Source organism: Schistocerca americana, chromosome 5, assembly GCF_021461395.2.
Source record: "Schistocerca americana isolate TAMUIC-IGC-003095 chromosome 5, iqSchAmer2.1, whole genome shotgun sequence".
NCBI classification, from domain to species: Eukaryota; Metazoa; Arthropoda; class Insecta; order Orthoptera; family Acrididae; genus Schistocerca; species Schistocerca americana.
The window spans coordinates 156,236,887-156,256,014 of NC_060123.1; the positions used below are offsets into that span (position 1 = coordinate 156,236,887).

General features: G+C 40.4%; 1 protein-coding gene across 1 annotated transcript in view; it reads right to left on the reverse strand.

Annotated features, from left to right (window-relative positions):
- Positions 1–9,735: 9,735 nt before the first annotated feature.
- Positions 9,736–19,128, reverse strand: part of LOC124615426 (cysteine desulfurase, mitochondrial-like) — a 122,159-nt gene continuing 112,766 nt past the window's right edge. Inside the window, exon 10 of the mRNA XM_047143306.1 lies at positions 9,736–9,937. Coding sequence (XP_046999262.1) covers positions 9,874–9,937 — 64 coding nt within the window. The 3' untranslated portion in view covers positions 9,736–9,873. The remainder of the gene's footprint in view (positions 9,938–19,128) is intronic.

The window sequence follows — 19,128 nt, forward strand, 5'->3', positions numbered from 1 at the left end:
ACCTTGTGAATGAATGTAGATAAGATATAAATCAATTTTGAAAAACAAATAATTCAGGACTATCTGGGTTAATGTAGTTACTCCCTTCCTGCCGTACAGCACCTTGTAGGGAGTGATAAGATGCTGTGATTAGTTTTCCATTGTTGAATAGTTGGTAGTACAACCATTGTTATTCCTATCAGGTTGTACACTCATTTCAGTTAATTGCGGCGAATAAAACTGAGTGTTGTGAATTACTCGGGTATCAAACTATGGTGGTTCATTTACTGGATTAAAAGTCGGAGATTGTGAGCTTGAGTGAAAAATACCGGTGGGTTGTACCGTTTCCTCTGCATAGGTGAACTGAAAAAATAATGGTACATACTGACCATAAATTCAGATGCTACTTCACTTACACACTTCAAAGCCTTAACATAGGCATTACGAAAGTTTCCATGTTTATAAGATATCTGCCTCAGGTCTCCTGGACATCACTATCTAAAGCCTAAACACTTTTTTATTGACTTTTATGTCAATCTGATCCCAGAATAACGCATTTGTTTAGGGACAGGTTGGCTTCAGAAAGCACTTCACGTAATTTCTGGTGTAGCATTTTGCCATTTACTTTGGAGATAAAGGAAGTTCTTAGGGCATACATTGTTATGCAAGACTTATTCCCTGACCAAAATTTAATGATTGATTGTAATTCTTTTTTATATTTAAAATTGGTAGTTTCATCGAAACTCAATGTGTAGTATGATGAACAGGGTGCTTCTAACATATGTTCCCAAGTATATGGAGCCAGACCGTAAGTTATTAGTTATCTCCTTTTCTCAGACAAAGATGAAAAAGATTTAGGAACACTTTCAGGGATCATCACCTTAAAAACGTTACAAATATCATTTGACAAATCCATAAAGTAATTGGAAATAACTGATTCATTGTCCAAATCAATTCAGCAATGGCAAAATTATTGCGTCTGAAATTCTCTTTCATGTATTTGTTGTTTGTTTGGAGCCAATGTTTGAAATTGCAGGTTATTCGGCTTGAATTTTCGCTGAATATTATTTGGGTTTGTATCTTGGTAGTATACGTCCATGTTCCGCACGTCAGGATTCCATTCTTGCGCTTTCTGTGGGAATCCGCGCTGCCAACTTTTGTTGCCGTATTCATTGCCACACGCAGTGTGCTGTGGGTTGATGTCGTAGTTAAAATTGTTTGCCTGATTTGTCGGGTGATATCTCACTCGGTAGTAGTTCTTATTACCTTTAAATTGGCCATTTCCATTCTGCTTGCCATAATACTGATCATGTCCGTTAAAATGCCCTTTTTTATCTGAAATATGTGTACCATTGTGGTTAATCGTACTAGAGGAATTCCACCTGTTGTTACGCGATTTCTGCTTATTGCCTGATCTCTGTTCCTCATGTATAAGGTCAAATGAGTCTAATGTAGAAGGAAATGTCTCTTCGTCATCACCATTGACGTTCACTAATTTTTCTTGAATGGAATGAAAACTATGGAGAATGCATTTCTTTTCCTGTAGTTTAGTGAACTTTGTACACTTACAAATCTGTCGATGGGTAGATGGCAATGACAATGAAGTTCACCTCCCTTTCCAAAAACAAGATATTTCTATTCTTCACTTTCAGAAAATTTGTACATATAAATGTTTGGCAACTCTTACACATACTTCTCTCGGTTTTATCAGTAAAATATCAATTTTCATTAAATGTAACAATACGTTCTGAGCGACGGTCTAGCAACACGTCCTCTTACCACAAGATACAGATTAAGTCCCCCCCCCCCCCCCCTTTTTTTTGTGTCCATACTCAAAGATTCTCTATACTATCGTTGCAGGGATTGCGCGCTAAAGAGTTTCTTGCTGTCCAGCTGTGCTTCACTTCAAGTACTTTTTTAATCACATTTACATTTTCGGTATTTACACACATTACTGCGCTTCTCAGAATAAAATCAGGCACAAGTTAGTTAAAGAAAAAAAAGCAGTGAGGCACATATAACATTACAAACTGGCATGGCTCCATATCCCTGTAGGTACCTTCCACAACCTCACTGACTTCCTTCCTGCATGTCTCGCAGCAGTCCATGCTGGAAATGGTGGTCATTCGGGCTTTTGTCAGGTGGTCATATTAATGTGACTGGTCGTGTATATGGGCATATCTAATTATTTGACTCATTTCATGAGTTCTACTTTCATCGGGAGTGCTGTTAAAAATTATTCCACAATATTTAGCTTGTTTAAACCTGCAATAATTTTTTCCAACATGTGCCCCCAAAATAAAAATAAATTCATTTTTTGTCCCTTTTAACCAATAAAAAGGTACCCACTTTGATCTGTAAGTGAACTTTTTAAGTTATAAACAATGCTTTTTCAATACTGGCTCAAATTTCGCTATCAACTGCACCAATTCTAAAAAAATGTCTTCCATTTTCCAATGAAATGACCTCAGAAGGCATGTTTTTGCTGAACTAAAAATAGTGTACTATCTAAAAGGCAATGTAAAATGTTTCTCCAGTTTTTGGTCTCATAATTAACTTAAGTGTGTAGTTTTAAACTGTACTTGTAGTACACCTATGTAGATGGCATAGACATAAAAACATTTCATGTAGAATAATGGCATCTAACAAACTGCTTTACATTCTATAGTTTTTAAGTTCCACGCAACATTTTCCAAAATTTTTTACATATTCTGAATACACTAAATAACAATTCCCAACGAGCGAGAAATATATAAATATGTACCTAAGTTTATATTCTGCATATGCATGGCACTTCTAACTACAAACTGCCTGTATTTACTAAACGTATTTGTTTGGGATTTGTTAAAAATGGTCTAGTCGTGGGGAGCCTCCAAATCTCAAGGCCCACGAGATTTGGAGGCCCCCAGGACCAGATGCCTGGGGGGGGGGCTACATACTTCCCCCTCCAGTCTGTCACTTGTTTCGATTGCCCTATAACAGGTTGAAGCAATTGAAAAGCATATCTTTCTGAGTCTATGGTTGAGCAATGATATCAATCTATATCTACATGATTACTCTGCAGTTCACAATTAAGTGTCTGGCAGAGGTCCATCAAATCATCTTGAAGCTACTTAATATGTGAACTTGATCAGTTGGAAGTAAGTGCATTGTCATTTCTATTCTCTCCAGTAGTTTGTATTGGTTACAAGCCATATATTTTAATATTCAGCCTACTAGTTTTTGACATTACTTCTAATGTAGAGCCTGCACAGAATACCATGATCAGTAGATAAGCAGAAGGCAGGGTACATGTGGGAAGAGCGGTAGTGGTGGGGGTTAAGGGTCGGCATTGTAGGGGAAATGCAGGGTGCTGGAGGGAAGGTGCCATTCTAAACTGAAGCCTATGCTCACTTTTTTGTAGACATTAAGTTAGGCCCCTCAACGCCCACACTTGCAGGGTGACCATTCAAAAAGATCTACTGTCACCTCTGCTTTCATTAATATCTAAAAAGAATTCGGCGATAAATGTAGTGATTTCTTTTCGCCTGTCTTGTTAATCAGTTCTAACTCTCAGAGGAGCATCATGAATGGTGAATTTTGAGTGAAACTACATATTTCTCTGTAGGTGAAGGATTAGGTGGGTGAGGGCAATGGGTTGTTCAGTTTGGAACTGGTATAGGGACTGACGGAAAGAAGGGTTGTAGACAGAGATGGGAACTTGTCCGAAACCTCTGTCCTATCCAAAGGCCTCACCTTCAGCCCCACTCCCAGATTCAACCAAACAGCCCTCGTCAAAGATTTACTGTCCTACACTCGTACTGTCTGCTGGAAATATCACTTTGCCACGAAGAAAAATGATCCTAAACCTACTCCTAATGATCCAACTCCCCAAGACACCATCCAAACTGAACCCTGTCTGGAACAGTTCCATCCTCCGTCGCAGCGGGACCCACCCCCTCTTCCTCAAAATCACCCTCTCCAAACCTTCCAGGAATTTCTGACTTCCAGCCTTGCATCTCAATCCTTCTTAAAAAAACCTTAATCCTACTCCCAATATCACCACTGCTGAAGCCCAGGCTATCGGTGATCTGAAGGCTGACCGATCCATCGTCATTCTTCCGGCGGACAAGGGTTCCACGACCGTGGTACTTGATCGTCGGGAGTATGTGGCTGAGGGACTGCGTCAGCTTTCAGACAACACCACATACAAAGTTTGCCAAGGTAACCCCATTCCCGATGTCCAGGCGGAGCTTCAAGGAATCCTCAGAACCTTAGGCCCCCTGCAAAACCTTTCACCTGACTCCATCAACCTCCTGATCCCACCGACACCCCGCACCCCTACCTTCTACCTTCTTCCTAAAATCCACAAACCCAATCATACCGGCCGTCCCATTGTAGCTGGTTACCAAGCCCCCACAGAACGCATCTCTGCCTATGTAGATCAACACCTTCAACCCATTACAGGCAGTCTCCCATCCTTCATCAAAGACACCAACCACTTTCTCGAACGCCTGGAATCCTTACCCAATGTGTTACCCCCGGAAACCATCCTTGTAACCATTAACCATTGATGCCACTTCCTTATACACAAATATTCCGCACGTCCAGGGCCTCGCTGCGATGGAGCATTTCCTTTCACGCCGATCACCTGCCACCCTACCTAAAACCTCTTTCCTCATCACCTTAGCCAGCTTCAACCTGACCCACAACTTCTTCACTTTTGAAGGCCAGATATACCAACAATTAAAGGGAACAGCCATGGGTACCAGGATGGCCCCCTCGTACGCCAACCTATTCATGGGTCGCTTAGAGGAAGCCTTCTTGGTTACCCAGGCCTGCCAACCCAAAGTTTGGTACAGATTTATTGATGACATCTTCATGATCTGGACTCACAGTGAAGAAGAACTCCAGAATTTCCTCTCCAACCTCAACTCCTTTGGTTCCATCAGATTCACCTGGTCCTACTCCAAGTCCCATGCCACTTTCCTTGACGTTGACCTCCACCTGTCCAATGGCCAGCTTCACACGTCCGTCCACATCAAACCCACCAACAAGCAACAGTACCTCCATTATGACAGCTGCCACCCATTCCACATCAAACGGTCCCTTCCCTACAGCCTAGGTCTTCGTGGCAAACGAATCTGCTCCAGTCCGGAATCCCTGAACCATTACACCAACAACCTGACAACAGCTTTCACATCCCGCAACTACCCTCCCGACTTGGTACAGAAGCAAATAACCAGAGCTACTTCCTCATCCCCTCAAACCCAGAATCCCCCACAGAAGAACCACAAAAGTGCCCCACTTGTGACAGGATACTTTCCGGGACTGGACCAGACTCTGAATGTGGCTCTCCAGCAGGGATACGACTTCCTCAAATCCTGCCCTGAAATGAGATCCATCCTTCATGAAATCCTCCCCACTCCACCAAGAGTGTCTTTCCGCCGTCCACCTAACCTTCGTAACCTCTTAGTTCATCCCTATGAAATCCCCAAACCACCTTCCCTACCCTCTGGCTCCTATCCTTGTAACCGCCACCTACTCCAGTCCTGTAACCCGGAAGGTGTACACGATCAAAGGCAGAGCCACATGTGAAAGCACCCACGTGATTTACCAACTGACCTGCCTACACTGTGATGATGCATTCTATGTGGGAATGACCAGCAACAAACTGTCCATTCACATGAATGGACACAGGCAGACAGTGTTTGTTGGTAATGAGGATCACCCTGTGGCTAAACATGCCTTGGTGCACGGCCAGCACATCTTGGCACAGTGTTACACCGTCCGTGTTATCTGGATACTTCCCACCAACACCAACCTATCCGAACTCCGGAGATGGGAACTTGCTCTTCAATAAATCCTCCCTTCCCGTTACCCACCAGGCCTCAATCTCCGCTAATTTCAAGTTGCCGCGACTCATACCTCACCTGTCATTCAACGTCATCTTTGCCTCTGCACTTCCGCCTCGACTGACATCTCTGCCCAAACTCTTTGTCTTTAAATATGTCTGCTTGTTTCTGTATATGTGCGGATGGGTGTGTGTGTGTGTGTGTGTGTGTGTGTGTGTGTGTGTGTGTGTGTGTGTGTGTGTGTGTGTGTGTGTGTGTGTGCGCGCGCGCGCCCAAGTGTATACCCGTCCTTTTTTCCCCCTAAGGTAAGCCTTTCCGCTCCCGGGATTGGAATGACTCCTTACCTTCTCCCTTGAAACCCACATCCTTTCGTCTTTCCCTCTTTCCTGATGAAGCAACCATTGGTTGCGAAAGCTAGAATTTTGTGTGTATGTACGTGTCTGTTTGTGTTTCTATCGACCTGCCAGCGTTTTCGTATGTTAAGTCACATCATCTTTGTTTATATATATAGACACACACACACACACACACACACACACACACACACACACACACACACAAAAAGCAAGCACACCTCATGCACATATTACTGTTATCTCCGGAAGCTCGGATCAGAAAGAAACTGTCAAGCAGCATGAAAGCAGAAATCTGGAGAGGGCAGGGAAGGGGACATGGCAACAGTGAGGGGGGAAAGAGGAGCATTGTCTGGTGGAGCTTACTGGGACTAGACTGCCAACAGACACAATGTCGCAAAAAAGGAGAGGAGCGGGGAAGGGGAAAGAGGGGCTGGAGCATTAGCAGAGAGCAGCACACAATGAGGGTGGAGACGAGAATAAGGAGGAGGTGATAGGACACATGGGGTGGAAACTGTTGGATGGAGGGTGTGGGGACACTAGGTTACCATAGGCTGAGGCTGGGGTAATTCTGGGAGCACAAAATTTGTTGTAAGAACAACTCCTATCTGCACAGTTCAGGAAAGCTGATGTTGAAAGGGACAATCCATATGGCTCGGGCAGTGAAGCAGCCATTAAAATCCAGCATGTTATGTTCAGCTGCACAGGGTGGTCTACTTTGCTCTTGGTCAAAGTTCGACAATAGACTGTTGGTAGTCACACCAAAATAAAAAAGCTGTGCAAATGATTGCAGCACAGCTAGTATAAGGCATAGCTGCTTTCACAGGTGGCTCGGCTCTGATGGGGTAGTATAAGACTGAAAGGACTAGAATAGGAACTGCTAGTGCTGGGTGGGTGACCTGGCAGGTCTTTGTACCTGGGTCTTCCACATGGATATGATCCCTGCGCCAAGAGTTGGGATTGGGAGTGGCCCAGGAATGGACTAGGATGTTATGGAGGTTGGATGGGTATCAGAACACTGCTTTAGGAGAGATGGGAAGGATCCTTGGTAGGACGTCCTTTATTTCAGGGCATAATGATAGCTAATCAAAGACCTGGCGAAGGACGTGGTTCAGGTGTTCCATTCCAGGGTGGTACTGAGTGACAAAGCGAGCATTCCTCTGTAGCTGGTTCTTGATGTGGTGGGAGGATTTGGGTGTGGGGGAAATGGGACAGAAGATCTGCTTGCGGACTAGGTCTGGGGCATACTGCCTGTCTGAGAAGGCCTCAATGATACCCTCAGCATACTAGGCATGGGAGTTCATGTCACTGTAGGTAAGTTGCCCCCAGGTGGCCAGGCTGTGTGGGGGGGCCTTCTTGGTGTGGGAGGGATCACAACTGTTGAAATGCATTTACTGTTGTTGTTGGTTGGTGGCTTTAATGTGGAAAATTAGTATATTCTTACATTTCATCTTAACAGACCCATCTGATGTGTAATAATATGTCTACCCAGCACAACTCTGTTTTGTTTTCTTCATACTCTGAATGTTCTCATAAAATTTCTGGACAGTTTGTTAATTTCATCTGGTATTTTGTCGAACAACTATAGCAATTTTGTTTCCATCCAGATCAATTCTAATGAGTAGTAACTAAATGACTAAGAGTTTCATTTCACAGGACTTAACTGTAGAGATTTTGGTGCCAACTTCAGTTTTTAATAGCAAACACAGTAAATTCATTATATCCATTGTGTAATACAGTAATTTCCACAGACCCGAGTCTGACAAATTTTACATTGTATCACTTTCGAAACGACAATATGTAACTTCTGAGAAGCTACTTAGGACTTTTCTGTTTTGAATATCAAACAGATTTCAGTCTTTATGCAGAAGTTTGTTAGCTTGTATTCAAATATGGCAATCTATCCTGTTGGTTGTCGATAAAACAAAATGTTGCACCACTGCACATACAAGTATATAAGGAAACTAAAGAGCTCAACAAGGGAAAGAAGTAACAATGGCAAAAATATTCTCTACCTTTATTGTCTTTTCTTAAATTAAATTATATACTGAAACAAATATTTTGATGGTAATCATTTACAAAATCAACAAAACTTTTGTTAACATGCACAAGATTACAGTTATGGTCTGTTTTTTTATTATTATTATTATTTTTATTATTGTTATTTGAAATAACTATATAGGCACTAATTCTTAATATGCTTTGTTTGAAAAAGAAAATTACCCAGTAATTGGAACCTGATTTGTGCTCCATTTTATACTATACACCAACAGTATTCTGTATGAATTTCTGGCTTGTTTACTTAAAGCTGTACTGTCACTTCTGCCAATATTACCCCAGTAATAGCCAAGCAACATACCAGAGAAAAATAACGATGTATGCCAAGATAAATTTCCAAATAAAACTTTATTCCACAAATATCAAACAGTTAAAAAATTATGGACATGTCTGTATACCAAAAGCATGAACTACTCAAGTCCTGTTCATATTCAGTAAATCTTAAGCACATGCCACCAAGAACTTTTGTGCAAGTGAACCATCCCTTGTGCCCTAAATGACTATAATATTAATGTTTGGCATGTCACACTACGAGTAAAAAGTAGTAAATCTTACATAATCCAAACAATATTCTATCATAGGGACTAAAGAACACCAAGGATAGAAATGTAAGGCAGAGGTAAATTAATTTATGGCTTTCAAAGAGACAACATATCATTTCTGACCCTGGATGTCTCAAATGTAGCCTGCAAACTAACTGCTTAACTTGTCTTTCACATACATGTGGTACTCCATGGTCCAAAAGCTCGTAAGAGCATATGGCGCCACACTGTTTTTATTTACTATTGTTCTGGCATTATAAAGTTTATCATCGCTCTCTCTCTCTCTCTCTCTCTCTCTCTCTCTCTCTCCCTGGGGCAGTTAAATGAAAGTGAGGCAAATGCCAAAAAAGTAAGAAAATTGTTTATTATTTGAAAAACAATTGCCACAACTGTTAATACCTTTATCTCACTGTGAGGCAAGATGGTCAATTATGCCTTCATGGAAAAATGTTTGCGACTGCCTATGGAACCACAATTGTCTTAAAAATAAAAAAAAAAAAAAAAAAAAAAAAAAAGAAGAAGAACACAAATGTCTTTCTTCAGGGTTCCAAAACATGGAAATTGCACGAGTAGAGATTGGGACTGTATGGAGGATGCGAACTTCTCTGACACATCCTCCATATAGTCCTGATCTCTCCCAATGTGATTTCCATATTAGTGGAGCCCTGAAAACAGACATTCGTGTCCACTGATTTGCTTCAGACAAAGAGGTTCATTGCTTAGGTACAATCATGGTACTGTAGGCAACTGCAAACATTTTTCCATGAATAAACTGGCTGTCTTGTCGCACAGTAGGACAAATGTATTTAAAATTATGGCAGTTACTTTCGAAACAATAACATTTTACTCACTTTTTTCCATCTGCCTCATTTTCATTTGCCTGCCCTACATCCATCAACATTAAGTGTACATGGAATGGCAAAATATGGGCAAATATGTGTTGCCTCTACAACAGAACAGTAGGAACAATTGAACGATTTGCAGTTTTAATACATTAAATAATGAATTACACATATACATAATTTACAAAATTTCATAAATTTTTATTTTTCACACAGCACCTCCGTACAGCTGCACAGAAATGCTTGCGAAGTTCCTTCGCGCCTTTTAATGTTGAGACCACTTTATCTGCTTTAGATCCACACCTTCCTGAACCATTTCCCACAGAGGGCTGAAAAGAAGACAGTTTGATACATTATATGCATTTGTGAAAGTGGCATCAATTAATTAGTCAGAATGTTCGCATGATTGAGCCATACATCTGGATCTAGCCATATACAGGGTGCACATAAAGTCCGGGAACACTTTCAATTATTCGCTGTACAGATGTCATACATATTGCATTTTGAAGGGAAATTCTGAAAGTTTTTTTTTACAAACATTCGATATGTGAACCACGGGTGCCCCAGCAGACATAAATATGGTAATCAAATGTATGTCATACATAATCCACATTCATTTCACTCACACTGGAACGTCTGCTTCTCTTTGCCGGGCACCAGCAACCCGTCGTAACGAATTTGTTGTGAGAGTGGTAAATGGCCTTCCTTGTTAGTGGCTTCTTGCCATACTTGGTTCTAAACATCCGCTGAACAGCTATAACACACTATTTTCGTCCAACTCCAACACACAGAAAGCACGATCCACACCTGAACTCGCCATGTTTGCGACTAGTGCTTACTATCAACAAATTACGAAACTACGCTGTGGCAATATACACGAAAAAGAAACTTTCAGGGTTTCTCTTCAAAATGACATATGTATGATATCTGTACAATGTTTGGTTCTTGTGCAGTAAATAATTGAAACAGTTCTTGGACTTTATGTACACCCTGTACTTGTCTGCACTCTGCACTCATGCACAGGGATTCCTCATTGTCCACGTGTGTGTGTGTGTGTGTGTGTGTGTGTGTGTGTGTGTGTGTGTGTTTACTTTGCACTCTCATATGCACACCCGAGTGCCTTCCTCATTTACACTATCAAAAAACTTACAATACGCATACTAATATGACATACATGTGCCTGTGAAAAAGACACTTTATTTTTGCATGGCATTACTACATAATATTTATATTAAAAATTATGCTAAAGTAAGGATCCTTTCAGTGAGGAAACAATTTATTTACTGTCATCAAGCAATCTGGGTATCAGAAATGAGTGATTACATTGCTCCCAACTATGAAAAACTTTCAATACAACAGCATGCTGTACGAACTGACCAACACCCAGGTTTTCAGTTGCATAACTATCAGAAATATACCACAGATACTCCCACTTTTGAAACAAATCCAAATACCATGGTATTGTATTAGTAAAGAAAACAAACATGAAGAAAGTATAAAAGCGAGCAAAACAAATGACAGCAATACATTATACTTTGTAACACTTTTGCATCTTTTCAATGCGAAATGTCTGTCGATTCTTGAATGTTTACAGTAATACAGTGACAGGCTAAGATGTGATTTAATGGAACATTCCAATTAATTATTACAAGAGATAAATCAGCAATCTGATTTGGTAATGTGCATATATATATCTCAGCCCAGTTCACTTGATGCATATTAAATCATTTAAGAAACTTTCTTTACTGCAGTGTAATAAACAAAAGCTTAAGTTTACTGCTGAGGCGAGCTTTAATTTTGAACAAGTGTCCAACAGACATTCTCTGCAAATTAGTTTCCCAAAACTGGAAGTTTAATGGTTTCTCAGCTTTCTCGCGCTTCACGATCAGCTTAACCTTATTTTCACTACTTCAATCCCTTTTTCTTGTGCAATGAAAACTTAAGTAAGTATAATGGAAGGTGTAATGAAGAGAGCTGAAAATGAACACACACTTGCACACAACAAGTCCGAAGTATGTACAGGACCTTGGCATACATAATCCCATAATACAGGAATAATGCATAGTGAACTTATAGTATATCAAGTGACAGCTGTATCAGGGGATTTTGAAAGTGGAAGTGTAGACAATTCCCCCTCCCCCTCCATCTTCCAACCATTCTACCATTTTGCATATTTGTTTTAAGTAAGATAAAGATGGAGGGGGAGGGGGGGGGGGAGAGAGAGAGAGAGAGAGAGAGAGAGAGAGAGAGAGAGAGAGAGAGAGAGAAATTGCTCAAAGACAAACAACTGAAGCATGGCAGGCATTAAAAAAAAAAAAAACAGAAAAAAATGGTAATATTTCCAGCTCTTGGAATTCCAAATTTCACGAGGACGAAGAGAAAGAAGTGAAGCACTGGGAAAAACGTGGAAGGTGCACATGTGCTGTAGAGACAAGAAAGTGAACACACAATCCCAGATATTCATGGTCCTGGTAAAGAATCAGAAATAGCAATCAACTAACACGACATTCATCATAATCAAGAATGTCTAACAACTCTACTCTGTTTATTTCAATTTCAGCAACACACTAACTATGAAATAAGATGAATGTAAATCACTGAGTTGTTACACTTACTGCCAGTAGAAAAGATGTTGGCATTCTCCTATCACACAACACACAAAAATTCTTTTACAATTTTATCTGAAATTGGAGCCCACATTAAAATGGTCATATCATACTGTAACAGTTATCGTATGGTTTGCTGACAAAGCAATGTTAATTCCATAAGATTAATCTGTGGCAGCATAATCTAAAGAGCAGACTGCCCAAGTATTATAGCACTAATGTAATGAACAGACAAGCACATTATGACAGACAAGCACATTATGACAGACAAGCACATCAAATTCACTAGCAATAAAATTATATACAGGGTGAGTCACTAACTATTGCCAGCAAGAATAATTCCAAAAGTATGATAGGAGCTGAAAAGTTTGTGGGACAAATGTAGCATGGGATAACGGGGGCCATAATATGACTATGACTGTTTTTTGTTGCTAGGTGGGGTCACATTAGAGATATGAAAGTCAACTTTTTTTTTAATTTTTTTTTTAATGGGATACTATAGTTTGGTACTTATTTTCTGATAGCGGCTATCAAGATGAATCCAATGATGCGTAACAGTAAGGTCTTTGAAGGTCAACAAAGGTCACAAATGTGACATGAATGTCCATTTACAGAAGGTGTTCGAAGTGATGACCATTGGTATCAATGCAGTGCTGCAATCTTATCACCATGGATTGAGTGGTATTCCTTATCACATCGGCACTTATCAAAGCACATGCTCTGACAATTCTCTCTCAGCTATCTTCAGGTGTAGTTGGAACATCTTTATAAATAATGTCTTTTACGAATCCCCACAAGAAAAAATCTAGAAGCATCAAGTCTGGCGAACGAACCAGCCATGACTCATCTCCTCTGCATCCAATCCAACGATTGGCACATTTTTCGCTGATGGCTAGAAATGAGTTGCAGAGACAGACACTCATCGTGTTGATAACACATTCTGCTCTTTGTTCCTAAAGGTATTTCTTCCAATAACAGACCTAATGTTTCTTGCAAGAATGTGGTGTACTACCTACCATTAAGATTTCCTTCGATGAAAAAAGAGCCTATAATTCTGTCCTCCAGAATCCCATACCATACATTCACCGACCACGTTTTTTGGTGCGCAACTTGCCACAGCCAACGTCGATTTTCAGTTGCTCAATAATGCATGTTATGCAAATTAACATTTCCATGGTTTGTGAATGTAGCCTCATCAGTAAATAAAATAAAATTAATAAATGCGCCACCCCTCTGAATCTGAAGTTGAGCCCATTGGCAGAATTGAATGTGATGCATACAATCTGTACCAGTTAACTCTTGGTGGAGACTGATATGGTAAGGATGATATTTATACCAATGCCGAACACAAACAACACTACTCTGGCTCATGCCAGATTCCCTTGCAATTTGATGGTAACTAACACAAGGATCTCGAACCACAGTGCCAAGAGTACCAATTTCCGTTTCCTCGTTACTAAATTTCCTTTGTCAGATATGTTTCCGATGCATTAAAGATCCAGCTGTTCTCAATTTATCATACACATATTTAAATGTACGATGTGTAGGGTGAGTACTTTGAGGATATCGTTCAGTATATAGGTCTCTAGCTCTCACCGAATTTCGTTGCCATTCTCCGTAAATGAGAAGCACATTGACTTGTTCTTTGACGGAATACATCATTCACATTCAGTTGATTGGACGATACTAGTCTTATCGTTCCTATTAGTGTTATATTGCAAAACTGTCAAATTGTATTTACATGTCAATGGCACATTAGATGGATTCACCACATTCGATGAATATTTACTATGTGCACAATATAAGAGAGAGAATTGTCAGAGCATGTGCTTCGATAAGTGCCGAAGTGATCAGGAATACCACTCGATCCATGATAAGAAGATTGCAGCACTGCATTGATACCAATGGTCATCACTTCGAACACCTTCTGTAAATGGATGTTCGTGCCACCTTTTTGACCTTCGCTGACCTTCAAAGACCTTATTGTTACATATCATTGTATTCACCTCGATAGCTGCTATAAGAAGGTAAGTACCAAACTATAACATCCCATTTAAAAAAACAAAGTTGACCTTCATATCTCTGATGCGACCCTACCTAGCAACAAAAAAAACAATGTCATATCATATCATGGCCCCCGTTGTCCCATGCAACATTTGTCTCTCAAACTTTTCAGCTACTATCATACATTCTGAGTTATTCTAGGTGGCATTAGTTAGTGTGAAAGTGTCACAGTACTCAGCAGAATATACAATTTCACACAGGTGATGGAGGGATAATAGGGTGGCCTGAATATTCTAGAGTAGCTCCTCTTCAGTGTGTATTCATTGGATAAAGTGAAGAACACTGCAAATTGTAGCAGACAAAATAGTTTATTATGTAGTCACACCTAACTTGTTTGAGAGCTGTGAACATCATGTATGTCTGTAGCAAAACCTACAAATTTTGATAGTGATAAATCTTAAAACTTTATCTTGGAAAACAGCAAAATGGCCAGCTAATGCCCTTACTGGGAGCCCTCATTCTACTTAAGTGAGTAAAAACTCCTGGTGCTTAAATATTCTACCAGTTACAACACTGGAAAGGAACCTTGATGGTTACTGGTGTCCTCCATCAACAGTTTTTTTACCTCAGACCCCAATACTCATCTGGCTACCATGTGACTGATGAATATTCATTTGAAGGGCTTCACTAGCTTAGGTTCAGAGAATAAAAATAAGGATTGTCTTACAAGCCCCTGTGGTAAATTCTGATACTCAAGCTGGTCTACACATGACACACAAAAATCCAACTAGGACTAGACAAACGCTTTGAAAAACTGTAGCATTCATAATCTGTGTGCATTTCCGATTTTTTCATTGAGATACTTTGGACATATTAAAGCATTCACCTTTTTTTTTTTATGTTCATCTAATGAAGTTAGTATTTAAGCCTTCCACCAAACATGAGGCCCAATAACATAGGTGATACATTATTTTGAAGGATGGTGGCATTAAAACATAGCTGTGGTAGATAAAGATTGCAATGGACACTGCTGAAATTGACAAACACGTTTTATCTAGTCAAAACATAAAATTTGTCTTTGTTTTCTGCTTGCCCACTCTCAGAAGCATCAACTATAATTCATGAGTTGAGACTGACAAGCTGGACGAGGACAGTAAATAAAAAAAAATCTTCAAGCAAGGAATGCTTTATTGGGGTCATCACCACACCTCTGAAGGACTCAAATTTGCATGTCTCTTATTCAGTAACGGAACACTCACTCTTCAATGAAGAAATACAATGACATGACAACTATGCAGTGATACATACCACTCTAGAATAGTAAAGTGTATCACTGCATCTTCTTACTGACAAATGATACTTGCATTGCAAACGAAAAGTATCAAATCTTCAGGTACAGGTATTGTGTAGAGTTGAGATTTTTAATTGCATGTGGTGAGCCATATCAAGGGACAACATATGTCTTTAATAAGGGACAGCAATTGCAGCAACTTCACGAGAGGAAATACCTGCTCGGATGTGAACATTTTTCCATGGATCGTCGGCTGCCTTGAGGATGCACAAACTTATAAAGGTTTATATTAGTGTGCGTGCATGCGTGCCAGAGAGAGAGAGAGAGAGAGAGAGAGAGAGAGAGAGAGAGAGAGAGAGAGAGAGAGAGAGAGTGAGGGGGGGGGGGAGGGGGGGGGGGAGCTCAGTATATGTGTTATTAATTCAACTTGGACTTCATACGTTACTTTGTTGAAGTTTAACGTGTGGTGTAGTTTTCCTTATTTGCACACAAGCTTTGGCAAACAAGTAGTCTGATTAACCTTAGAAGATGTCATGGTCAGGAATAAAAGATAGAATTGTGCTAACTAAAGTGGAATGTCAACAAACTTCATTTGTGGTAGTTGTCACAGGACATGGGTCAAGTTTATTGTTGGAAGCGAAGAAGACACAAACTTTACAAGAGATTAATAAATACAAATAGTGATACAAGCAAGAAATATTAAACAAAAATTGATGAGGAAGATTACTGGAAGAAAGTATTTTTAAAAAAAATAAAAAAAAAAAAAAAAAAAATATTCTACTTGAATAATGATTTATCACATTAGCTCAACTCAGGGGAGTCACTTTGTGTTACAATGCAACTGATAACTACCTTATTGCTAAATTTCAGTTACTATGGGGTACTTATCTAATTCCTGGAAGCTAAATCTTAAATGCTTGTTGTGAAGCAGTATTACCAGCTAATTTACCCTATAAGCTTCTCCTTACCGTAAGTAAACTCAAATTTCTCCTCATGTGCAGATATGGAAATAGAAGCTGACTAACAAAGGAATATATCAGGAGTTGGTGACCCAACTGCAAATAAGTGATTAGAGATGGAGCACAAGCCCAGAAAGTATAAAAAGGAAATACGAAGTCTCCTAGTCAAAGGAACTGCCACTCACCTTAGGTCTGTTTCAAATCAGTGTAGAAAGAGAACTGCTGCTGACAGTGACACCAAATTTGTTTTTGATGTGGGACAATCGACATAGGGGGTGGGGGGAGGGGGTGGGGGGGGGGGGGGGTTGAACTGACAATTCTACCAATAGGTGGCACTGTAAACACCTTAACATAAATGGGGTCTGGTACAGACAAAAGAAATTGCGACACAATAGTTATGGTGTGAGTTGCGCATTATATCATTGGTTTTTAGGTGTCCTATGGTCAAAACTGCATAAAAAAGCAAAATGGCATTGTTTTTAATTGGCCTGGGGCCAAAATTGCATGAAAAGCAAAATACAATCAGTTTTCGAATTGTCATGAGACTGGCACACGACATGTTCACAAATGCTGTCCACCATTTCCTGCCACAAGATGAAATCAACATACAGCATATTCCTCAACAGATTGGAAGATCTCAGGGGATGTCACATGCACAAAGCGCGTCTTCAATTCATCTACATTTGTAATTGAAGCACTGAACACATCATATTTCACATAACCCACAGCCAGGAGTCACAAGATTAATATCAGGTGAGCTGGATGGCCAGGCTGTAGGGAAATAACAGATGATAATCTTCGCATTTCTGAAGTGCCTCTGCAGCAGCTGCTTGACTAGCTGTGCAGTATGTGGAGGATCGGCATCTTTCCTAAAAATGATCCTCTCCACACATACACACAGCTGATGGGTTGGAATGATGTTAGCGTGGAGTGGGGGGCGGGGAGGGGGGGGGGGGGGGGGGCACACACACCGTGAGTGCAGATTCCCCATTGCCCTTATTCTGCAATTCTGTGTATTCTTTGCCCTTTGAGATGCAACTGGGCTTTTTATGTCCAGAAAATGTTCCATGACCATTCACTGTCCATATCCATGTGAGCAAGAAATTCCAGAGCGAACATTTGTCTTGCAGACAGGTCAACAGGAAGCAACTCCTGAACATGGGTGATTTTTTATGGATAGGAATAGTGGATGTTTCATCTGATTTTATGCCCTGCACTTGCAGGCAGGCCTTACATTCAGGCACTTCACCACAAGCTGTATGTTTGCACACTACAGCTCGACCCCTGCTATACTGATGTGGCCACACCTTTGACAGATGTTGGATCAATTGCTTTCCTCTTACTGCCACATTGTGCTTCAAAAGAATCTGTCTTTCTGAATTTTGTAATCATTTTCTCCAGACCCTTAGCAGACATCAGACCAATGCCTTTTCTCATACCCTTGGGTGCCCGAAACTTCTGCATGGCTCCTGCCGCACAGTCACCATTCCTGTAAAAGAGCTTCACCAGCAGTGCACGACCCTCCTTGCAGACAGTCATGTTAGGCATCTCTGACACAAACTGAGAAACAGCCACGTCCCACACATCTATTGGTGTGTATATTTTGATGCTTACAGCCCCATCTACGTATCAATTTTCTTTATTTTTCCTCCCACGACATTCCCCCCTGCATCAGTAATATGCTGCTTAAATCTGACATTGTTCTGAGCAGTGATTCTCTTTCTAGAGTGTTTTGAAACTGGAACTTTATTATGGGTGCCCTTTATTATAAACATCCTAAAATAAAAATTGTAAAAATGGCAAAAAGTCACATAGGCAATTTGTTAGTTTTTGTACTTAAGGTACTCAAAGAAAGCAAACTGGATGGATAGTTAAAGAAAGCAAAATGGTTCAAATGGCTCTGAGCACTATGGGACTTAACATCTTAGGTCATCAGTCCCCTAGAACTTAGAACTACTTAAACCTAACTAACCTAAGGACATCACACACATCCATGCCCGAGGCAGGATTCGAACCTGCGACCGTAGCAGCCCCGCGGTTCCGGACTGCAGCGCTAGAACCGCACGGCCACTGCGGCCGGCTAAAGAAAGCAAATCAGAGGTAAAAATGCCCTGCAATGCTTTTGATGAACTAGCTAGAGTCTTCAAATCTCATCATGTGATGCATCTGAAATAGAAAGTCTACAATGAGTTCGTACTACGTGTTTTGATGGTGAGAAAGGGACAGAAAAACCACTCAACAACTGCAGTCCATTAAGCGTCCAACTGAAATGGATGTCAACAAGACATTCACCCAAGCAAATGGCTGTTACCAATGAAATTATCTGGACCAATGACGTTACCTGCTGGATTCCACAACCTAATGGAATGTGTGTTGGTGATAGGAAACATGCAGGAGTAACATAGAGACTTATGGTTAAAGACTGTATTGCAAGGAGAAATCTGGAGAAGCTCTTGACTGAACAGTGAAATTATTATTGTTGACAACAATTATGAAAATAATTGTTGTTAATAATAATAATAATTAATAACAACAATGTTTGTAATATTTCATATTGACCATTTCTGTCAAATTGAAGGAGGCTGTCCGAGCCAACACATTCTATAGCAATGTATTTCTATGTCTTTTCAGTTTCTTGTACCAGTGAAGGTTGAACCAAG